Here is a 21118-nt window from a genome sequence, read left to right as displayed (position 1 = left end):
GAATAACCCCATGCACTTTATTTCTGTCTGATAATCTCTTCTTTCAGTGATTTCGCCGCGGCGCGGCCCGCGCAGCGCGGGGAGGCGGGAGGCAGCCTCGAACCCGTGGTCTCCGGCGGCAGCCGCCCCCCGCCCCCCCAACATTCGGTCCGCACCCGCCTCCGAGCGCCTCAATGAAGTTGTTCTCGCGAGGGGGCGGGAACCGGCGCGCGGCGAAGAGCAGCGGCGGGGCCAATAGAAGCGCGCGGCGCGGGGAAGCGCGGCGGCTCGGCCAATGGGAGCGCGGGGAAGGGCGAGAGGGCAGCCAATGGGGGCGCGCGGCGCGGGCACGGCGGGCGCGGCGGGCGGCGCGGAGCGCAGGTGAGGTGAGGGTGCCGTGCGGGCGGGCCGGGGCTTAGGCGTCCCTCCGCCTCTTTCCCTCGCTTCTTCCCCGCCTCCGGTGATCGTTGCCCGCTACCCCTCGGGTTCGGAGCTCCCGGTAGCCGCCCCCCGCCCATGGCTCCCTCTCTGGCCCGTGCAGGCCGCTGCGGCGGGAGGCTGGCTGGGAGCGTTTGCAGGCCTCCTGGTGGGCCCTCCTGGGGCTCCCCGGAAGCTGCTCCTGTCAATAACCCGCGCTAACGCAGCGGGGCCGGCTGTGGATGCGCGAGGAGGGGTCTCCTTCCGAGCGGGGTTGTGCTGGTCGGCAGTGCCAAGCCCGGCTGTAGAAGGGGAGTTTAGTGTTTAAACGAAGTGCCGTGCTGGTGCTTCAGGAAGCAGAAGTTCGTTGTCTGGGAAGGTTTCAGGAGAACGGGTTTGTGTATGTGTGGTGTTTGGTTTCTTTTTCAAGTTCTGTGCATGGGGGTCGTTCTTCACCACTGTGGGTTTACTGGTTGGTTCCTAGGAGTTCATAGAATGTTAAGGGGTTGGAAGGGACTTTAAAGCTTATCTATTTCCAACACCCCCCCCCCCCCCCCCCCCCCCACACACACACACGGGTAGGAACACCTTCTGCTAGACCACATTGCTCAAGGCATTATCCAACCTGGTCTTGGACACTGCCAGGGATGGGACAGCCACAACCTCCCTGGGCAACCTGTGCTAGTGTCTCACCACCCTCACAGTAAAGAACTTCTTCCTAAATCTAAATTTCCTCTCTCTCAATGTTTGTCTATTACTCCTTGTCCTCGCACTACAATTCCTGACAAAGAGTCCCTCTCTGGCTTTGCTGTAGGGCCCCTTCAGATACTGGAAGGTTTATATGAAGGAAATTCTACCTGCTGTCAGGTGTGCGGTGGTGGTAACTCATGAAAAGCACAGTGCTTGCAGCCCTGCCCCTGGCTCAACTGCTGTTTCATGTCAGGTTTTGGTAAGCTTGTGTGCCCTTGCAGTTCATAGAATCAGAATATCCTGGGTTGGAAGGGATCCCCAAGGATCATCGAGTCCAGCTCCTGTCCCTGCACTTGACAGCCCCAAGAATCATCCCATAAAACAACCACAAAGTTGCCAAGTGTTGCTTTCATACGTGCCTGGCAGGGTACAGAAGGTAAACCATTTATGATATTTGGGGCTTTGGTCCTTTTCAGATCAGCAAGTTTGATGCAGGAGAGGATAGGTGTCTTTAATCACTTTACATGGACCGTTCTGCCTATCCTTGAAGGAGCTTATGAATAGGCCTTGCCCAGTACCCCGGGTCACAAGTCCTTTCTACCAACAGCGATACTGACTTCTGCAAAACAGTGAGAATGACTCTAAGGATTTCTTACAGCACACCTTGGCTGCAGAATTCTATTCCTGAACCTAAAGAATGCTATTTGTTTATGGTTTTCCCAGAGTCATTACAGAGTGTACAGAGTAACTTCCTTTTGCTGTTTGGTCCCAGCTGCCGACAACAGCCAGATTTCTGTGGTGTTGAACTGCCTTTGTGTTAAACCTTGAGCTGTGGATGCACTGAGTATTTGGTATCTGATGAGCAACTGCTGTGGAGTATTAGGTGCCATCTGTATTCCAGTGTTATTCTAACCCAGAATATATGAACAGTGAGTGGGAGGGCTTGAATTAAAGTCCAGGTGCAAAGAAGGGCTGCTTCTCTTCTGCAATTTGGTCGTGTTGTTTTAGGGACAGTAGTTATGGAGAGCTAAGGTGATGGTGACAAAGGAACACCAGCTCCTGTGTGCTTTACTGCTGTTTCACTTACATTGTGTCTTAAAAAGTTTTCCTCCTCCTTGTGAAAACTTACAAATAGAAAAAGCTTAAAATTGCTTGGAAGAATGTATGTGATTCTGTCATCTAAATCCATAATGTTTCCGTGGTGCTGCTGTGACAGGAAATTCGGTGAGGAGGAAGGATATGAGTTTTCATGTATGGAATTTAAAATACTAAACCTAGTGCTCTATCTAATGAGGGTTGGTTTGCCTCACTGTGGAAGTTAGTGCCCTGCTGAGTTGGGTGCTTAAAATAAAGACTAAGTCTTTGGAAAAGAGGGAGAGTGGTAAGATTGCAAAACTGCCAGCAGAGTCAGTTACTCAGAACAGTGGGGACTTGAGACCACTATGAGGAACTTATGGCAGGTAAAAGGAAGTGATGACAAATGTGTGATAGTGTGTGTTGGTAGAAATCACCTCAAATCCTATTCTTCAGGTCCAGTTTAAATAATGAACAGTGTAGAGAAGCGTTGTGTGCCCTTTCTTGTCCTTTCTCACAGTGCAAGTAACTCAATGTTACTGCCTTTAAAACTTTGAAAAAACCCCCTTTTGCTCAACATACCTACTGTAAGGGCTCTCTGGGGTCATAAGAAGATTGGACTTTAGCATATCTATCTACAGATGAGATGAAGAAGAAAATACGCAGGACTGAAAGCCTTTTTATAGGAGGCAGAGGAGCATTAGTTGATCGGTGGTAGAAGAAACAATAGGTTTGGAAGGTTGTTGTGTGGTCTATGCAGGATTTTCCTGCATCTGCCTTTTGTTGCGGGGGAACAGGCTGTTGTGCCACATGGGGTACCAAATATAGATTGAAGCTTTAAGGTATTTGTTTCTAAGATGGCCTATTGTGATTTTATCTGGGTTTGGTGTAATTAGGGTGTGGTAGTTTTCCATCTGTTAGGTTTGATAAATGTTAATTGTGTTTTACAGACAAGAGGATGGTGTGCTGAAAATGTGCAGCAGATACTTGGGTTGTACATTTGTCCACCTGCTCTTTGATTTTCATCTCTGTTTCTTAATCAGTTCCCCTGTCCATAACACAGGGATTATGTTGTTGAATTCTCTGAAATGTCTGATGTCTGCTTATGCCAAGTGCCATGCAAGAGCTGGGTATTATTGCTGCTTCTCAAACAGAATTCCCCTGGCCTGCAAAATGGATCTTTTAATTATTCATGTTTAGCTTAGTAGACAGAAGCTGCTCCACTCTCTGTAGCAGCCCAGGCTTGGAACATGTCGAAGAAGCACTTTTACATCAGATCTTGACTGTAGGAAGTAGAGCATTGCTGGCTTGCTCTTACTACTTGTGCTCTTGTATTTTCTTTCCACAAGAAGCTGATCCTGACTCATCAGACTGGGTCTCTTGAGCACTTTGAGGTGGGAGCCTCTTCGAGAGGCCATCATGGGATTTCTTCCTTTTTGTTTCCTGTTTTGAAGAATCTTTCTGCAACTTGTGGAACTCTTGGTTCATCAGCTACTCTGAATGGAGTGGGTGATGCTTTCTTTCTCCTTTTCCCCTGTGACATCTTTCTTTCCTTTTCCCAGAGCACTGGAAAAATCTAATTTTTTTACTGTTTCTCAAAGTTAATTGGTTAGTTGACACAAACCCTGTCAGTGTGTGAAGTACAACAGACACTTCCACATGCATTGGAGTATTTCAGCTTTGTGTCTTTCTGAATCCAGTACAGTAAAATGTTCATCGTGGCCATATTTGGAGTAGAATAGCTACAGTTTTCTTCCTTAGGTAGCATTGTAGTACTCTTGAGAAGTTTTTAAATGTTTTTTAGGTAAGAAATCATCAATTATAATCAGTCTGAATAGACTTAAGAAACTTGTAATCTTTTCTGGTTTCTTTCTGGCTTAAACTTAGTCATTTGTACAATATATGGTGCTTATGTGTGGTTTTAAATGTTGGGGAAATTAAACTGGGGTTTAATGGAATCGTAGTCTAATGCAGCAGCTTCTATTGATAAGTCATCAAAGTTGTTTTATAGAAGGGCCTTTTCAGTCCTGGCTTTTAGCCCAAGGTCAATCTGGTTTCACCGAAGTTAATTTAATTTCTGACGTATTTTCTTTCCCTTAGGTGTCAGTTGTTGCTCCTTCCCCAGCCAGACATGAAAATCTGCCATCACTGTGCTCGTTACTGTGGTAGCAGTTTCTACCTTGCACAGCAGCTCGAAGAGTCAGACTGCAGTCTCTTGAATGCAGTAAATTCTGTCAGGGTGGAGACAAAGTTGTTTGCTACGAGTATATGAATATTCAGTCTAAATGTTTGAATTCTATCACTTAGAAAAATCTGTTTAGTGTTGGCTCTCTAAGCTTTGAGATGTTACTTCCAGTGCTTGGTTATAATCACAGATACTTTAACTTGCTCCAAAGTAACCAGTTTATTCCATGTTTGCTGAATTGGATTCAGTCTCACAGAATTGTTGCAATTGTCCTACACAGGCAAACTTATGTGACAGACCTTGCATGGTATTAACGTGGTGTTCTACAGCTAAAAAGTGCAGGTTTGGGTGCAATTCTGTAGCACTGATTTTTCACTCTCTTGGTTTCAGCACTCTGAGAAGTTGGTTCTTCTTATACTCACAGCTTTTTTATCTTGGTAATGAAAAGAAGAAGTGGACCAGATCAGATCAAATCAAGCTGATGTCTGTGTTGTTCTCGCAGTCACTGCTCCTGGAGGATCCGATCAGTTCTTAAATGTACAGGGGTGTGGCTGTTCTGGTCAGTGTCTGCCAACAGAGGCTGTTCCTGGCAGGGGTGCATGTGAGTTATTGCAAGTAAACACTGGAAAGATGTTCTGTACTGCATTGCAGGGCATGAAATTGCTGATTTCCACCCTCCTCCTCCCTGTTCCCGGTCTCAGTGGCAGGCTAATCTGTTCAAACAGATCCGGTCTCTGCTATCTCACCTGATTAACAAGTCATTGCAAATACGATCATTCCCTCCCCCAGTTTTCCAGAAGTGTGTGGGGTGTGCTTGTGCAATTCTCCATTCCTGGATGCTGCTGTAAGGGTTTGTCCTGGCACCCAGGCAGGAGGGATCGGTTTCTCTCTCAAACTGCATATGTCTGAATGAATCATCATGCAGTGCTTTTAAATCATTTGTCCAGACAGAGGAAAGCACTGCTACTGCTGCTGGGTAGTTGTACTTGGAAATGGTGAGACTGAAAACGTGAGGAATGTTCAAATTCTGCTGTAAAATTGCTTTGGTATCGTTGAGGGATACCAAGAAATACTTGAATTGCAGGCTATTGTTGATTAGTAAAAATCCCTGTTTTCTTCTTAGGAGGCTCCCTTGAACAAGATAGTCTCCACTGATTTTACTTTTGAGTAAATAATAACAGCTGGAGTTAATGCTTGAGATCTGGTTTGACTTTATTAATCCCAGGCCCTCTGGGCTTGGGTGCAAAAGCTAGGAGAGAGGGATTGTACTGAAGATTTCCATCTCTGTAGCACCATTCAGCACCACAGATTTGTCATCATTTGTGGCTTTACAGAGGTGCCTGATGCTTATTGCTTGTAGCTGGTTTAGCTGCAAACCATGATTTGGTGTGTGAAACTGAGGCTTTGGGTTTCATATTTCATTAATGTGGACACCATTGCAGCTATGTGTCTTTTTCCGTAGTGATCCCAAGCACAAATGCTTTTGTCCTTTCTGTAAAAATAACACGCTCCATTCTGAATTTAGAACTGCACAATGCATTTAATGCCTCTTCTGTTACAGCCCTTGCCTTGTGCTTTAATTTCTTTAATTATTCTGTCATTGAGTCAATGCAAGGAATTCTCACACTGGTAAAACTTTCTGCAGGCGTTGAATTTAGACACTGGAACAACATGCACTTTTTTCTTTTGGCTGGGGGTTAATGATATATGGAGTAACACATTTTAATAGATAGCTAGTTATGGCTGTCTGTGTGCATCTATAGCTCGACTGTTTTGATGTTAATTTAACTTCATGTTTATTTGTGTTTTCAGCCCACATATATTCCTATGCATGCACATGTATGCATCTATCGTTATAATATATAAAAATATGGAATCATAGAATGGGAAGGGACCCATAAGGATCAAGAGTCCAGCTCTCCGAGCACTGTATTTATGTGTGTATGCAAGTAGTTTATAGCTAAAGTAACACCAAATTCTTCACAGGGACTTCTCTGCTTTCACCCTCCTCTGTATCAAGGCAAAATATGAACTGTGATACGGCATCTGCATCCCACTTCTGACAGATCCATAGACTGTAGTCCTGCGAGGGAAAGCTCTCTTGAAGGACCACTTGAAAGGTTTTGATGTTTAATGCCTGGGGAGGATAGACAATGTATCCTGTTCTAGAAGACCTGCTCTTGCTGGTCTGTCTGTGACCCTACAAGTGTAGAAACTGTTTATAGCTGAGCAAGAATTGTCCCTTTTTCTCTGAAGGTTTCTGTGAGTCTTGAGCGAAGCCTGCAGCAGAGATGGACACGGAAGGCTTTGGAGAGCTGCTGCAGCAGGCAGAGCAGCTGGCAGCCGAGACAGAAGGGATCTCCGAGCTCCCGCACGTAGAACGCAACCTGCAGGAGATCCAGCAGGCCGGGGAGCGGCTGCGTTCCCGCACCCTGACCCGCACCTCCCAGGAGACTGCGGATGTGAAGGCGTAAGTACAGAGCCCTGACACTGGAGACTCTGCACACAGCGTGGAAGCTGTTTATGGGTTTGGTTTCCAACGTGGGGGGAGTCCTCCTGGGAGAAATAGAATGACTGCAAAGCTGTTTTTTAGAATGACTGCAAAGCTTGTGTTCTGGTTTATTTCCTCCAACCTTTCTCCTTCTTCCAAAAAACAATAGGATAATTGAAGGATTTATCTGAGGAGCTACTGTTCTTGATTTTGGACACTAAAGCCAGAAAGTGCAGTACCTTGTTCTGGCTGCTGCTGAAGATGTTTACCAACATGGTGTACATTTTTTTTCTTTTTGGAAGGACTTGGCAGTTGTGCAACACTGCAGTGGAACAGCAGAAAGAGTTCAGCAGGGCTGAGGTGTTTACATAGACACATAGGGCTGTTCATAGTTTGGTTCTGTGCAGTTTTTGTAACACATCTGGGAGCACTGTCTGTACATGGCTAGCTGCTGACCTAAATATTGCCAATGAGTCTGGGTTTAAGGTTCTGTCTGTTCAATACTAATTTCATATCTGTACAATTTCTTCCTTATAGATCGGTTCTTCTTGGGTCTAGAGGGCTTGATATATCCCACATTTCTCAGCGACTTGAGAGTCTAAGTGCAGCCACTACATTTGAGCCTCTTGAACCTGTGAAGGACACTGACATCCAGGTAGGGACGTTTCTGACATGTGAATTACACTGCCCTTGCCAGTGCCATTCCTGTTTTGTGATTCAGAGCTGTTATAAGGATTCTGTGGAGATGGTCTTGCTCTCTGTTTAATTCACTGGCTAGAGGAGAGATGCTGCTTTCAATGCTGAAAGATGTTTGAGTTAGCCATGAGAAGCAGCACTAAGTACCAAGGTAACAGAAGTACTTTAAGTTCCAAATTCTTGCTGAAGTCAAGAGGAACTAGGTACATGTACTTACTCCCTTCGTGGACCTGTCTTTCTTGGCTTTGCAAGCCTAAATTGCCCAGGGATACCTGTCTCATAGTTCTGAAACCTTTTTTTATGTCTAATTGGAAAAACACATGTGGAACCACTTTTGAGGCAATTTTGAAGTGTTGGAATAGTGGGCATTTAAGTCAACAAGCAAAAGAGGTGAGTATAGCTTTTTTCTTTCACTGTATCTCAGATGTCATAACCTTGTCTTGGTGGTAGACTGAATTTGCTATGGTTCAAATGCTTTACCAGATGATTTTATCTTGTAAAGTTTCCTGTAAATTTTCCCTGGGTGTCTTAGAAATTGTGACCCATCTAGTTTTGCTTTCTGATCATTGCCTGCCCTCGTAGAATATCTTCATGATGAAACCTGCAATATTCATTACTCGGTTAAGAGCTGGTAATGGAATTGGTGGTGTGGGTTGCATTGAAGGTAACAGCCTGAATTACTGGTTAATCATTTTGAAGCTTGTTTTTTTCTCTCCATTCTGGCAGATGGCTCACATAGGAGGGTCAAAAGAGTTGTAAGCTCTTCTTTCTTGTTTTGCCGAACTACCTAAGTTCAGGAGGGGAAGGGAGGCATGTGAAATTACTCCATTTTATCTAATGTACGTTTTATTTTAGCATTTGGTGCCATCCATTTTGGGTGGAGGGCTCTTAGTTTAATCTCATGTTAGTGTTAGGAGCCCTGTGGTCTCCTATCTTCAGGCAGACTTATTTAACCGCAGTTTTCTAAGGCCTCTCTTTTACTAAAGATTAATGCTCTCTGGAGACTTTATCTATTGCCTGATCATAGAGTGAGAGCTTTAAACCACTGGCATTGTTCACTTTCTGTCATTTCTCATTTTATCCCTTTGTTCCAATTTCTGATGTTGTTGTCTTTCTAATCAGTGATGTTAAACTTGGTACATGTCTTTCTTGACCTCATTCTGTCGAGATTTTTTTTTTCAGCAACTCTTGCCTCTTTTTTTTTTTTTTCCTTTTTTTTTCTCCTTAGGTTTATTACTGGTGTTAATTCTTTGATTTCTACGGTTTTTCCTTTCTGCTGTAAGAAGAATCTTAGTGTAGATTCTCAAGCTCAGAAGCAGTAGAGCGCTTGACTCTTTGGAGCTGAGATTTGTGGCATATGAGAAAATGAATATGATTGCATAATAATTGCATTTTATATTATTGCTGGTTACCTAACTAAAGTGTGGAGATTTTTTTCTTTCTTAATTATACCAGATCTTATTTGAAATGGTGATTCTGGTATAATCTGGTGGTGATCTTGGTATGTTTTCTTGTCTCCAGTACCTTTTTTAAATCACTTGTCAATATTTGAATGTATCCTCCTGTTCAGGAAAAGCTCCAAATATAACGTAAAACCAGTGGTTAATTGCAAATCAATGTGTTTAAATGGCCAGTTCAGCCAATGAGATTCAGCCCTTTCTTCAGGAAAACAGCTAAAAAGTACAAATGAGAAACAGGATTAAAATCAATCATTTAAATCAAAGTTCCCCGTTTGCTGTTTTTAATCATGATTAACACTAGTGATTTAATCACTGATCACTTTAACAACTCATCTCTGAGGCCTAGTACTTGTGTGCTTTGAATCTTAACGTTTTGTTTCAGGCCATGTGCGGAAAACATTCATAGTCAGTTGCTAAAAGTGATTTGCAGGGGGAAGCATGGCAAGGGACTCCACTTTAGATCATCTTGGAGGCAGGTGAGCAAAGTGTTAGTTTTAAATGCTTTGTCTCTGCTTGTTTTTGCAGTTAACAGGGTGCAAGGATTTTATGTTGTCTTGCAGAACATCACCCTCTGTTCTGAGGATATTTGCAGTCACATCTCAAGCTGTCTGGCTGGTGTCAGCTGTGGTCTGTACCTGAAAGTTACTTGCTTAGAATATGGACAAGTCTCTGTACCCATCTGTAGGTTCTGGTATGCAGTCATCAACACTTTTAGAATAGTTTTTATTAAGTTTTTGTTAGTTATGTAAGAGGACCTTTGTGTTAGACACTGCTGATAGCCCTCTAATTACCTCTATTAATCAGGAAGGTCTTAAAATTATTTGATGCCTTAGATAAAGATGTGCTACAAAAGTTTCTATGTTATTTTTTTTTATACCTCCTGATGATTGTTGGGATTTGTTTTCCTTGTTCCTAGATAGATTAATAAGGCTTTTTCAGGTGTGTTGTGTTTGTTTTGGGCCAGATGAAGCTGTCCCTGTGCACTGTGTAGAATCCTTCCTCCATAAGCTATTCCCATTTTATCTGGAAGGCAGTGTGCAGAGTTATATGAGGGAGGGGTCTGTTTTATTTCTTTACAGGACTTTACTGTTTCTCTGCTGCTACTCTGTATTTACACAGGCATACTGTTAAACTTTAATTCTGTGGATTGGGAAGGCCTGTTCTGTTCTACATCAAGCCCTCAGCCTGTGCCTTCTGATATTACCATTACTCCTTAATGAGCAAAAACTTCTTCACATATTCTTAATGAACTTGGTTCACACTTTATCACCAGTGTTGTAGACTCAACTATCCTTTCTCAGACCTGTCTTTTCCTGATGCTCAACACAGACTCACAGCCCTGCGGTTTGCAGCAAGTTTATTTAGCCTTAAATGCCATCTGAAACTTAATTGTCATTTGTAGATTCTTTAACACTTGAATTATTCTTGTCTGTGTGCTTCCTCATGTATGTCCCTTAAGCTTCAGTTTGAGCATGTATTGGTTCATAAATACTTTACAGCATCATTTGCCAAAGATACTGAAACTTTTTTGAGGTAAGCACCTGAGACTGCAGCGCGGTGCCCTTTTCCCTCTGAAGCGGCGGTGGGACTGCATTGGCGCAGCCTCTGTGCACCACAATACAGGAGAAGGTGGTGAATATGGGCACTTGTGCCAGAGGCACAGACCTAATGCACAGCTTTGCTGACTGTTGCAGTTGTGTGAAGGCTACAAATATGATTAAATCTTTATTGTATGAATTTTAGGGTTCTGCTGACTTTTAAATTCTATCAAAGCTCTTACAGCATGAAAATACTCATGACTTCCTGCCATGTGTTCCCACATCATTCCTTTGCATCTAGAGATTTCTCTGGCAGTTTGCTTAAGCTCTTCCTGCATTCTTACTTCAAGCATTTATTTATTGTCTCTGTTCCTTCTTCCAGTGCAGTCTGTTCTAGCAGCCTGTGGGAGGCCAGCACAGAGAGATATGTTGGAATCTAATCTCTCAAATGATGGCAATCAGCACTGCAAAAGGAGAATGCCAGGAAATGTCCTATTTCTTGTAAAACACAGCAAGAAAAATCAGAGGGGAGCATCCTAGGGCATGAAGTTCCAGAAGGCTGGTGCAAGACATTCAGAAAGTGTTAAAGAGAATCTAGGAATTCACCTTAATAGAAGTTTCAGCTTGGGTTAATAAGCAGGAGGGATTTTTCTGTATAGAACCTCTTTAAATGGTACTCTATAGTGCTGACTAAAAAGTGCACCAAATTGCAGCTCAATTAATTATCTGAATTATTTATCAGTTGTAAAATGTAGATTGCTTGCACATAAAAGGGTTGTGAGTCCAGGAAATGTCTCCCACTAGAGCAGTAGGCTGGGAAGATTATGTAAAAGATTCTAGGCTTGCCATTAAATTATAGGAATTTGTATTTTTCCTCTCTCATTTCAAAGTTTGTGTTATTAAATTGCATGCAGAACAGCAAACACTTCTTGCAGTAAATCCATTTTATAGTAATTCTTATGTCAGGAAAAATCACGAATTTTCTAAATTGTCAAAATCCTTTTGTAAAAAAAATTTTGTAAAAATCTTTTTGAAATTGAATGTGTTAGTCAAGTGATTCTTGATCTCATATTTAGCATGTATTTATGTGCTTAGGTCTTTTTGTTTGTTTCTTTTTGGCTTTTAAAAATCCAAGGTAAGGCTTGATCATGCAAATCTGCATCCCAAAGATGGGGTATGTGCATATAAACATAACATTGACATTCTGTTCAGAAAAGGTATTTCTTCACTCTTCCAAAGATGCAAGCTATGATGTCCTCTTCTAACGAGCACTGTCATAGCAGATCCTCTCTCAGGTCACAGTAATGGCAGCCAGAGGAGGAATTATTCCAAGACTGTGGGAAGGCTGTGCTATTGTAATGCGTGAGGTGGGACCTGGCCCCTGCACTTGTGCTGTTTGGTTTATGTATGGAGGTCAGAGAGAGATTCAGTGCTGCTCTGTCAAACTGATTTTTGGGGTATCAGGTAGGAGTTAGTTGCCAGATCAAGGCCTGATTTATTCCTACTAAATTTGTTTGACTGGTTACAGTGTTATGTTATGCTTTACTGTGGGCTTTGTGTTTTGAACATGTCACTTGGCTTGATCCTAGATTTAGTCCCCTGTATGCTTGTTTTGAAAAAATCTAAGCCCAAAGTCATGGTGGTAATTTAAAAAAATGGTTTTGCTCTCATTTTTCAGGCTCAGTCCAGCTCTGTGCAGATTTGTGCAATGAGTGCTAGAAGCGGGCACAAGCTCTCTTTGTGTGCATTGCTTATCTGTTTAGAAAGTTTGAGGTGAAGGCCCAGCTTCATTACACTGAAGGAAAATTTTGTTGAATTATCTCTTTGTACAGGTTTCACCTTGGCCTTCTGATTCAGGCATAACTGAAATGAAAGGTTGCGTACTAGGGTTTGGTTTTGATTCCTGGGCGTGGATATTCAGAGTATTGACTGAGTGGCTCTCTGGAGGTCCAGATACAGAAATAAGAGCTTTTATCTAAATGAGGGCAGAGGGTTAGACTGAAATCTCTCCAAGTGGCAAGAGAGACAGACTGAAATTAAGTATCTGGGATATTTTGAAGCTTTTCAAAGTGCTGTAAATAGGTTTTGTATCAAAGGTAGCTTTGACTTCTAGTTTAGTGTTGGTAGAATCTGGGTCCCAGGATGCTGTCCCCAGCCCTGTACATTCTGTGTGTGTGTGTATTTATGTGTATGACTCGTAATTTAAAAATTCTTACTCTGACATCAGGTGCTGGAAGAGTGCATTATTCAACAATTGAGCTCTTATTGCTATTTTATGTTACCATTTGTGATATACTTTGTGGTATCTGCTAGAATAATACCAAAGCCTGTGGTAATCTACTAGAGTGTAACTAAAATCAGAGTTTATAAATGGAAATGCTGACACAACCTTAAAGGGCCGACCTCAAGTGCTGTTCACCATCCATTGTTTGCATTAGCTTAGCCTGAAAACGCATTTTTCCTTTTGCAGATTTTGTCCTTTCTCATTTGCCAAACATTGATTTCTCCCCCCGCCCCCAAGTCCTTCAGTTCTAATGGAGCTTGAAATTAAGGTGGCTTTATTTTTCTGTCGCTTCCTTGTTCACCCTAATCGATGATGCCAGCACAGCTGTGGGGACCTTTAACCATTGCAGAGCCATGATGCTGAATGCAAGAGGACAACCTTTGACCTTGGTTTTTTTGGGGTTGGCCATTAGCTGTTGGTTTCTTTGCATTGCTGCAGTCCAAATGAAAAATACTATTTGTGGTCATAGTTGGGAATTTTTCAAAAACTGTAGAAATGTTTGGCTCCAGAAATACCTCTCTTCAAAGGTTCTTAGAAGTTGTTTTTTTGTCCTCCCTTTACTAGTGCATGCTAATATCAAACCCTGCTGTCTTCTTTGCCTAGGTTGTCTCACTGATTGCATTCAGGATTTGAGCCTTAATGTACACATTCAGGCATGTAAATCAAGAATATAAATATCCTGGTAATTAAATGTGGCCAGAGGCAGTTTGCACACAATTGAAGAAAGCAGTGGTGGGGAATGAATTAGTATTTCGACATGCAGCAAATAGGAGCTAAGGGATGTGGACCTTGGAAATATAAATTACAGAAATTTCCTCAGCTCATCTCTGATGTGTTTGATGTCTCCTTCTTCTAAGTAATGTGTAACAATTTTACATAAACTGCAGCCTGCCTGTGCTCTCTCCTGGGTGATGAGGCTTGCAGGGCCTTGGGCAGCTCACAGTCCTGGCAAAGCAGCCAAGGGATCAGTGGCCTGTCTGCCACCTTCCTGACACTGACAGTCTCCCAGGGCCCCTCTGAACGGACAGGCTGGCCCAGAGCCTCCCAAGGCCTGTGCTGATTAAAGGATGCCCTGGAAAGTACCAGGGTGTGTGTAGATTGGGATGTGACTAGGATTTAAGAGTGTAGGCTTCTCTGTTTCATAGCCAGCATGGGGTTTTGGGGTCTGTTTTGGTTTTAAGTTAAAAGAAATAAAACCCAACAAAACCAAAACGCCCCCTTCTTTTTGGCATCAGGTAGGTGAGTGAATAACTATAGAAAAAAAAAAAAAGGAGGAAAGGAAGAAAAAAAAAGCCCAAAATCTTGGGAATTTTTTTTTTTCTTTTCACTTTTTCCTTCCTGTTTGTAATTTACATCTAAGCAGCAATTTTCTCTAGTTTTCATTACTGCTTTAGTGGCATGGTTTAGTGCAGTTTTAAATTACCCTGGCCTTATTAACCTTGAAAACAAACATGCACACCCCCAAAAAACCGACACTGTGGTACCTTTAATGTAGAATACTCAGGTGTTTCATTAGTTGGCCATATTACAGTCATTCACTAAATCCTCTGATATTGAATTATTTTAAATTTCATTTGTTTGCTTGGTTGCATGCTAATTGGAGTAATTATGTGGTGATTTTCCAGTTCATCATGGTTCTGATCATGAATTCCTAACCCTAAGGGTTGGGAACAGGGAGAGAAGATACCTGATCTGCCTTTCTCTTTCATCATGGGTAAATAAGAGGGTATGAAAGATATTTCAGAACTTTATGCTAATGCAAGGTCATGAGATGGAAAATTTGGGAGCTCTTGTTCTAGTAGCTGTATTTATTGATCTATTTAAATTCTGCTATGTCCTGGCACATTTCACATTTCCTGTCTGCTTAATCCAGATATGTTCTTTGCATCTCAAATCAGGACAACTGTAGACTTCTAATAAATGTTTTTGTAATAGATATTTCAAACATCTTAAAACATACCAGATGTTGAATCATAATTCTTGACTTCATTCCCCCTCCGCTGTTTTTCTTCTTTTGCTATGTAGCTCTGTCCTTGTTGGAAAATGGTTCCAATTTCTAGTTGAATGTTAACTCGTATTCCTATGAAGGAGCAAATACAGAATAAAAGGCAGTTTGGAAATCACATATCCAAAATGCAGCCTCTCCTGTGCTGAGGTGTAGACATCTCTGCTTCTCTTGGTAGCAGTGCAGGATCCTTTCATAGCTGAAACTCAGGAGCAAACCTGGATGTGAGTATCTCAGCCAGAATTTCCCCAAGACCCTGCTTGTAGCAATGTTACTATTGCAAGAAGTACTGTGGGATCATTAATGACTTTCAGGATCTGTGTTGCATCTGACCAGGAGGACATAATTTCTGGCAATGTGGTACCTCTTAGTGTCACGCTGTCCCATTAATTTAGTGCTCGCTGAGGTCTTGTATTGACTACTGACCTAGACAGTGTGTGCTCAGCATGTGCAAATGAACTGTTGGAATTGGTGTTTTCATGGTGCTGGAAAAATTTAGTAGAATGGTTTCATCTTTGCGTTTATACAGATCGGTGAGAAGAAACAATGCTGAGATGCAACCTGGCAATTTGCCTCCTCCACATACCATGTGATAGAGCACTTACTTGGATTAAAGAAATTGTTTTATTTATTTATTTGAGGCACAAATGTAGCTTTTGCAAAGCACAACTCCTGTTTTGTTTTGTAACATTTTCTTAACTGTTACAGATAAAGCATAGACCTTATAGGAGAGGATTTGGAGTTTTCCAGTAGCTTGATTATAGCTCTGAAAAAAGTTTGCAGGGCTGTGCTGGAATTTGACAGTGGAACTGATTATACACAGAAGTAAACCCAGTTCATCTATGTTGCATTTAAGGGGGAAAATATTTGTCAAAAATGAACAAGAAGGTAAATGAGATTTCTAATAAATGAACAGCATTTTGTATAGTAGCTGTGTAAGACCATAATTTGGAGGGGGGGGGTTATTATTTTTTACATATTTATTTTTAAAGTAATCCAGTTTTCTCAGTGGACCTTGGAATGACATTCTAGTGCCTCTGGAAATTGGAAATGGAAGCTCTTGGCTTTGGGAAGCCCTTCTCACAGCCATTCAGAGATGTTGTTGAGGGGACTACTCACAGATGGCAGAAACTTTCAGTCCCAGTATTGCAGTGGGTTAATGGAGCTAAGCCATAGGTGTGGGATCAAAAAATTAACGTTTACCTATTTAAATCACTATGGCTCTTTAGCTCTTCTGAAAAAGAAGAGTATAGAAATTTTCCTAACTACAGTAGGAAAAAAAGAATTCTGATCTTCAGCAAACTTGTCTGAAATGAGACAGCAGGGCTTGGAGCTGATCTGTAAGAGAAGTGAATTTGTTACCTTTCTCCTGAGCTATTGTTTTTGTGGGTTTTTTTGCTAGTCTTTATTACATCAGCATTGTCTTGACCATTTTTCTTGACTAATCCCTCATGGTGCTGTGAGCAAATCACTCTTCCACAAGGGAAATCTGTAATGTGAGTAGGCCAGACTCTCTTGCTGAACTCCTGTGGTCACAAACAGCATAAAACTCTGGACGCTGTTTTCAGTGAGGCAGTTCATCAAATTTGTTAAGAAAAGCAGCAGCTGCTGCAGCTCTTAACTCCCTCCCCTCCTCTCAAGCACCCCTCATTTACTCAAGCCTCTTGAAAGTGTTACTCGGCTGATGAATTCCACTGGGGTTTATTACTAAACCATTTGCGTAATTTAGCACTCTGGGAAAGGCCACAGGTGTATTGTTGTGCATGCCCTCCTCTTCCCCATTGTAATTAGTCAGTTTGACTCCACATCCAAAATCTTAATCCTAGGCATTATTAAGCTTTGGTTTAAAACAGTCACTAACTAAGAAGTGTGTCAACTGTTTATCAATGACTGGGCATTAAATGGTGGATGTACTTAAGCTTCCCCATGCAAAACAGCAGCCTGAAAATTTGGCAGTTTGTGGAAGAAATGTTTGGGTTGTGTGCAGGGATGTTTTTTAACTTTCCTTTTTGAAGTCAAAATGAAATTCTTATTCCTGCCAAGATATGTTCCTGAAAGAAAGTTGCAGCCTTCTGAGGTAGAACTAAGGATACATGCATTTGTTTCGCTCATTTAGATTTTTGGCACAACTTCTGTTCTCACTGTCTCCTGTTTTCTTTCCTATCCTTTACTTCTCATCTTTCTTCCACTCTCATTTTTTTTTTCTGACTCCAGTTGTATTAATTCCCTTTGCTTTTCTGCTCTTCATGTATTACGTCCTCCCCACACTCTACTCAAGTCTGCTTTGACACTATTTTGGGTGCAAAAGAGTTTTTTGTTTACTTTGAGCTAAAAAATTAAACTGCTCAAACAAAAAGCAGTTACTGTGAGATGTCTCATTGGTTTTCCACACGTGGAAATGACTGAAAGAAGCTTAGGAAGATGAGTTGGAAATTTTCTATACTATTCCATTATTTGTATCACAGTAAGCATGCAAGATGCATGGTACTTCCACCAGAAGTACCGAAATGTTTATGCAGCATTATGAGCCACAGTTAACAGATCATTTTTTAACTTAATTGGAACAGCATGCTTAATTGTTGCTTGATAAAAATGGCTTGAGAAGGTTGGAGAGATTTAGTTTTAAAATAACTTTATAGAGGAATGAAACATCATGTTGCTAGGTGGTATGACTGCAGTGGAAGTCTCTGGACTGTACTTTTCAAGCACCAATTTTTGGATTATGTGTTATCTTCAGTGTCTACTGTGGGATGGAGGTGGGAAAGGGGAGAGAGGTTTTGTCACGTGGTATTTTTGAGGGAGAAAAGGGAAGGTTTGCCAGTGCCACTCAAGTGCTGTTCAAAGGCTGATGAATGAGGAAAGGCAGTGGTAAACACCTCAATGCTTATTTTCAGTTTCAGCAGCTTTATTAAACCTTTCTGAATCCTTCAGTTGGCTATCCTAGGCTTGATTCAGGGGTATGGGATTAGCTGATACTAAAGTTGTCATAGTTGATTTCTTAGATTGCATTTGGGACACATCTGTTTGGTTGCCTTTACATGCTTACAGTCAGCACCGATAACTCGGAGGAGAAACACAACAATGTTCATGAGGATATCTACTTGCTTTATTAGGCTTCACCTTGTTCCCTAGTGGTTAGAGACTGGTTATCCTGAAGCATGAGGAATAATATTTCTTTCCACAATTTCAGTGTTAAGCTCTGCTCTAGGTACTGTCAATATCCATATACATACCGAGTCGTTTTTTAATCCCATTATGGTTTTGGCCTTGCCATCTTCCTGTGGCAGTAAATTCCGCAATCCAATTACAGATTATGTTAAAATTTATTTCCTTTTATTGGTTTTGAGCTTGGCATCATTTATACAGACATTGTTTCCTTTTTGTTCAGACCTGTACGAACTGGATTTCAAGATCTGCCCTTTCTAGAACACTTGTTTCACTTAAAGTACCAGCTCTTATTTGGTTCCTTTTTTTAATGTTATTCATCCCAAAAGTGTTCCCAGACCATGTCATATGCTTTTGACAATTCCCCGAGTGTGTCCTGCAGTTTCTCTTTTGAGGGTGTCTGTCCAGCTTACACAATGTTGTTGATAATGGCAGTTTGTTTGGTTTTTCTGATAATGTTTGGCATAGCCAAACTCAGCGTGAAAGGCAGAAGTAGTAATCTGTGAAGGATTTGATTTTAATCTCAGATAAATAGGAGTGTATAGGTGGGAATACTGTACAGTATCATGACAAATCCATATCTGTAAACACAAGTCAGTAGGATTCTTTGGGCCAGATTCTAATGTATGAGAAAAGAATTTTCTGAAGAGAATAGGAGGAAATGCAGAGGGGAAAAACCAAACCACATTTCAAATAGATGATAAAACCTGTGTGTTATCTCCAGATTCTCTGAGCAGTAATTGATTTTGCCTGCTATGGTTACCATACAGTAACTCTGAAACATTCATTATTTCTTTCCTGCCCCAAGGCTTGTAGCAGAAAATGGCATATTTAAATCTTTTTACTCTGTCTGTTAAGTAGATACAAAAACTTGAAGGTTTTAATGAATGTGAAATAAGTGCTAATGCAGTAGTCAAAAGACTCGCCATTGTTTTGACTAAATGAGACCGTGACCATCTTTAGGTCCTAGCGAAAGCTAAATGCTGGAAGTTGGATGCAGTGATCCATCTCACTGTGGAAATTACACATTTGGTTTGTTTTAATTTGTTTTCCGTAGAGCTAACCCTGCTGTATTTCTTTTAGTCCCCCTCTATCTTGATTTAATTTTTCCAAGGTTAAAAATGGCTTATCCAGAAAATTTGCAGCTCATTGCTAATGGTAAGAATCTTGATTACTCAACAGATACAGTGAATCAATATCACTTCTCTTATTTTTGTTTTGCTGTTTGACTTGAGGTTAATGTTTTGGCTTCATGTTTCCCAGTAAGATGAAGTGCATGACATTGCTGTGCATAATTAGCTAAAGTTATGCTAAATGTTTTGTTGTTTGTCTGAGGTTTCGTACTCTTAGATGCCTTATTCTCTACTTTTTCTAATGCCCTCTTGTTTTTTTGTTTTCCTCTTCTGAGGAAAACTATGGTTTTGTTTTTTGGGGGTTTTTTTAAGTGAATTATGAAAATAAGCACCGAAGGTGGACACCTCCTCTGGCTTGTTGCTGGAGGCGGGGGGAGGGAATCTGAGCTGGGAATGATTCCCATCTAGTAGTGTGAAATCTTTGGCTGAGAGTTGATGGTAAGTTGTCACACAGTTATATCCCTGTTAGTCACTGTAGCAGAATTGTTAGCTCTTTCTCTTCCTTTTTCCTTATTTCCCGAGTTACTGTATTTCCTTTTGCCTTGCTTTGGCGCTTTCTCTCAGAGGAGTCTCTCCAGCGTGTAAGGGGTGTTACACTGTGTCTCTTGAAAGCTGTCAGAAGGCAGCTGGGAATCTCCAGGCCTTCCTGCCCCCTGGTGTATGCTGGGTCCACCAGTCAGCGGGACAATTCTCGGTGTTAAAAGGGTCTGGGGCTTGTTTTTGAAGGCTGGATAGTTCTTGCTGATATTTAGGGATGCTGGATTTGGGGAGGAAACATTATTTAGGAGTCCATCTATCCCCCGGAATGCCAGAAATTGAATGCCTTTTGCAAAGCATCAGCAGGAAAAGAGAAGCAAGTCTTGCTCATCAGTCAGAAGTTATTCCTATAATAAATACCCAAAGCTAAACTTTGAGAAATAACATTCTTCTGCAGCAGAATAGCAGAACAGATCTCCTTCCTGCAGGGGGTTGAATCTGCAGTGTGTCTTAAAGGGCAGGATTTAGTTGTTTGTCTCAACTAGATCTGTCTTCTCTTGGTTGTAAGTTTGCTCTGTTTCTCTTAGAAAATTTCTTCCTCAAACTCTTCGATATGCATTGCCCCTGAAGAAGTGCCTGTAACATTTTGTCTGTCTGAAATGAAATACTAATTTCCAGCCAATATATTATGTATTAGCAATGCATCCTGGCAACAAATGTTGCTTGAAACCACATATTCCGAGAGGGAGGTGGGAAGCGCAATTCAAAGACTCATGTTGCAGAGACAGCTCAGCAGAACATGTTGCATGTGGGAAGTGCCCCTGTGGATCCAGAGAAGGTTCATCTTGCCATCTTGGAGGAGTTTCTAAATCTTGTGATTTTATGCAGATCTCTGAGGTGGATCCTTTTGCCTTCAGCACCCCTGGTTGGTGTCATCTACAGGAAGGAACACACCTTGGTACTGGGCATTTGCAAACCAGTGTTTGTCTTGTGGCAAGCATGCTGGATGGTTATGCTCATCCAGAAAAAACAGGGTTTTTTCTGATACTTTATGTGAACCTTACCATGGAAACTTTGAAACTGGAAGGTCAGATGCTGAAGGAGGAGAAGGATGGCCACTGCTTAAAATGCAAATTACTTTTGCTGGAGCTCTTTTATATGCTGATTAATTGACTTTAAGCAGTTTATATGGGCAGAGACTCGCTGTTGCACTGCACCTGGTGCAGGAGTTATGATCTGGTTGCCCATGCCACTGCAGGCTGTGCCTTCCCATTAGTGAGGCTCTTTCTAGTGTCAAAGGTAATAGCTTGCTGATCTCATCCTCTTCCTAACTGAAGTTCCACAGTGATAAACTGAAAACTATCATGACCAGTGTCCTGTACCTCTGCTTTATGGAAAATGCATGCAGTAGACATGAAAATTGAGTATCTACCACGTGCAACTAAAGAAAAGGTCTTTTTTGTGCCTTTCACAATTTATTTTTCAGAGAGTGTTGCCATTTGTTTTTGTAAGCTGGATGTGTAG

The 21118-nt window shown here is 41.7% G+C and overlaps 1 protein-coding gene across 3 annotated transcripts in view; it reads left to right on the top strand.

The window, feature by feature from the left end:
- Nucleotides 1-325: 325 nt before the first annotated feature.
- Nucleotides 326-21118, top strand: part of NUP93 (nucleoporin 93) — a 79012-nt gene continuing 58219 nt past the window's right edge. The window contains exons 1-3 of one of the 3 annotated variants that reach the window (XM_048316654.1): nucleotides 326-360; nucleotides 6602-6815; nucleotides 7374-7491. In XM_048316654.1, coding sequence (XP_048172611.1) covers nucleotides 6637-6815; nucleotides 7374-7491 — 297 coding nt within the window. In that variant the 5' untranslated portion in view covers nucleotides 326-360; nucleotides 6602-6636. Of the gene's footprint in view, nucleotides 361-6443; nucleotides 6466-6601; nucleotides 6816-7373; nucleotides 7492-21118 lie in introns of those variants that run through there. The other 2 variants (XM_048316659.1, XM_048316653.1) reach the window with 2 other exon arrangements.

The sequence above is a fragment of the Corvus hawaiiensis genome, chromosome 12 (assembly GCF_020740725.1).
Source record: "Corvus hawaiiensis isolate bCorHaw1 chromosome 12, bCorHaw1.pri.cur, whole genome shotgun sequence".
Classification (NCBI taxonomy): domain Eukaryota; kingdom Metazoa; phylum Chordata; class Aves; order Passeriformes; family Corvidae; genus Corvus; species Corvus hawaiiensis.
This window is presented reverse-complemented; position numbering and strand designations above follow the sequence as displayed.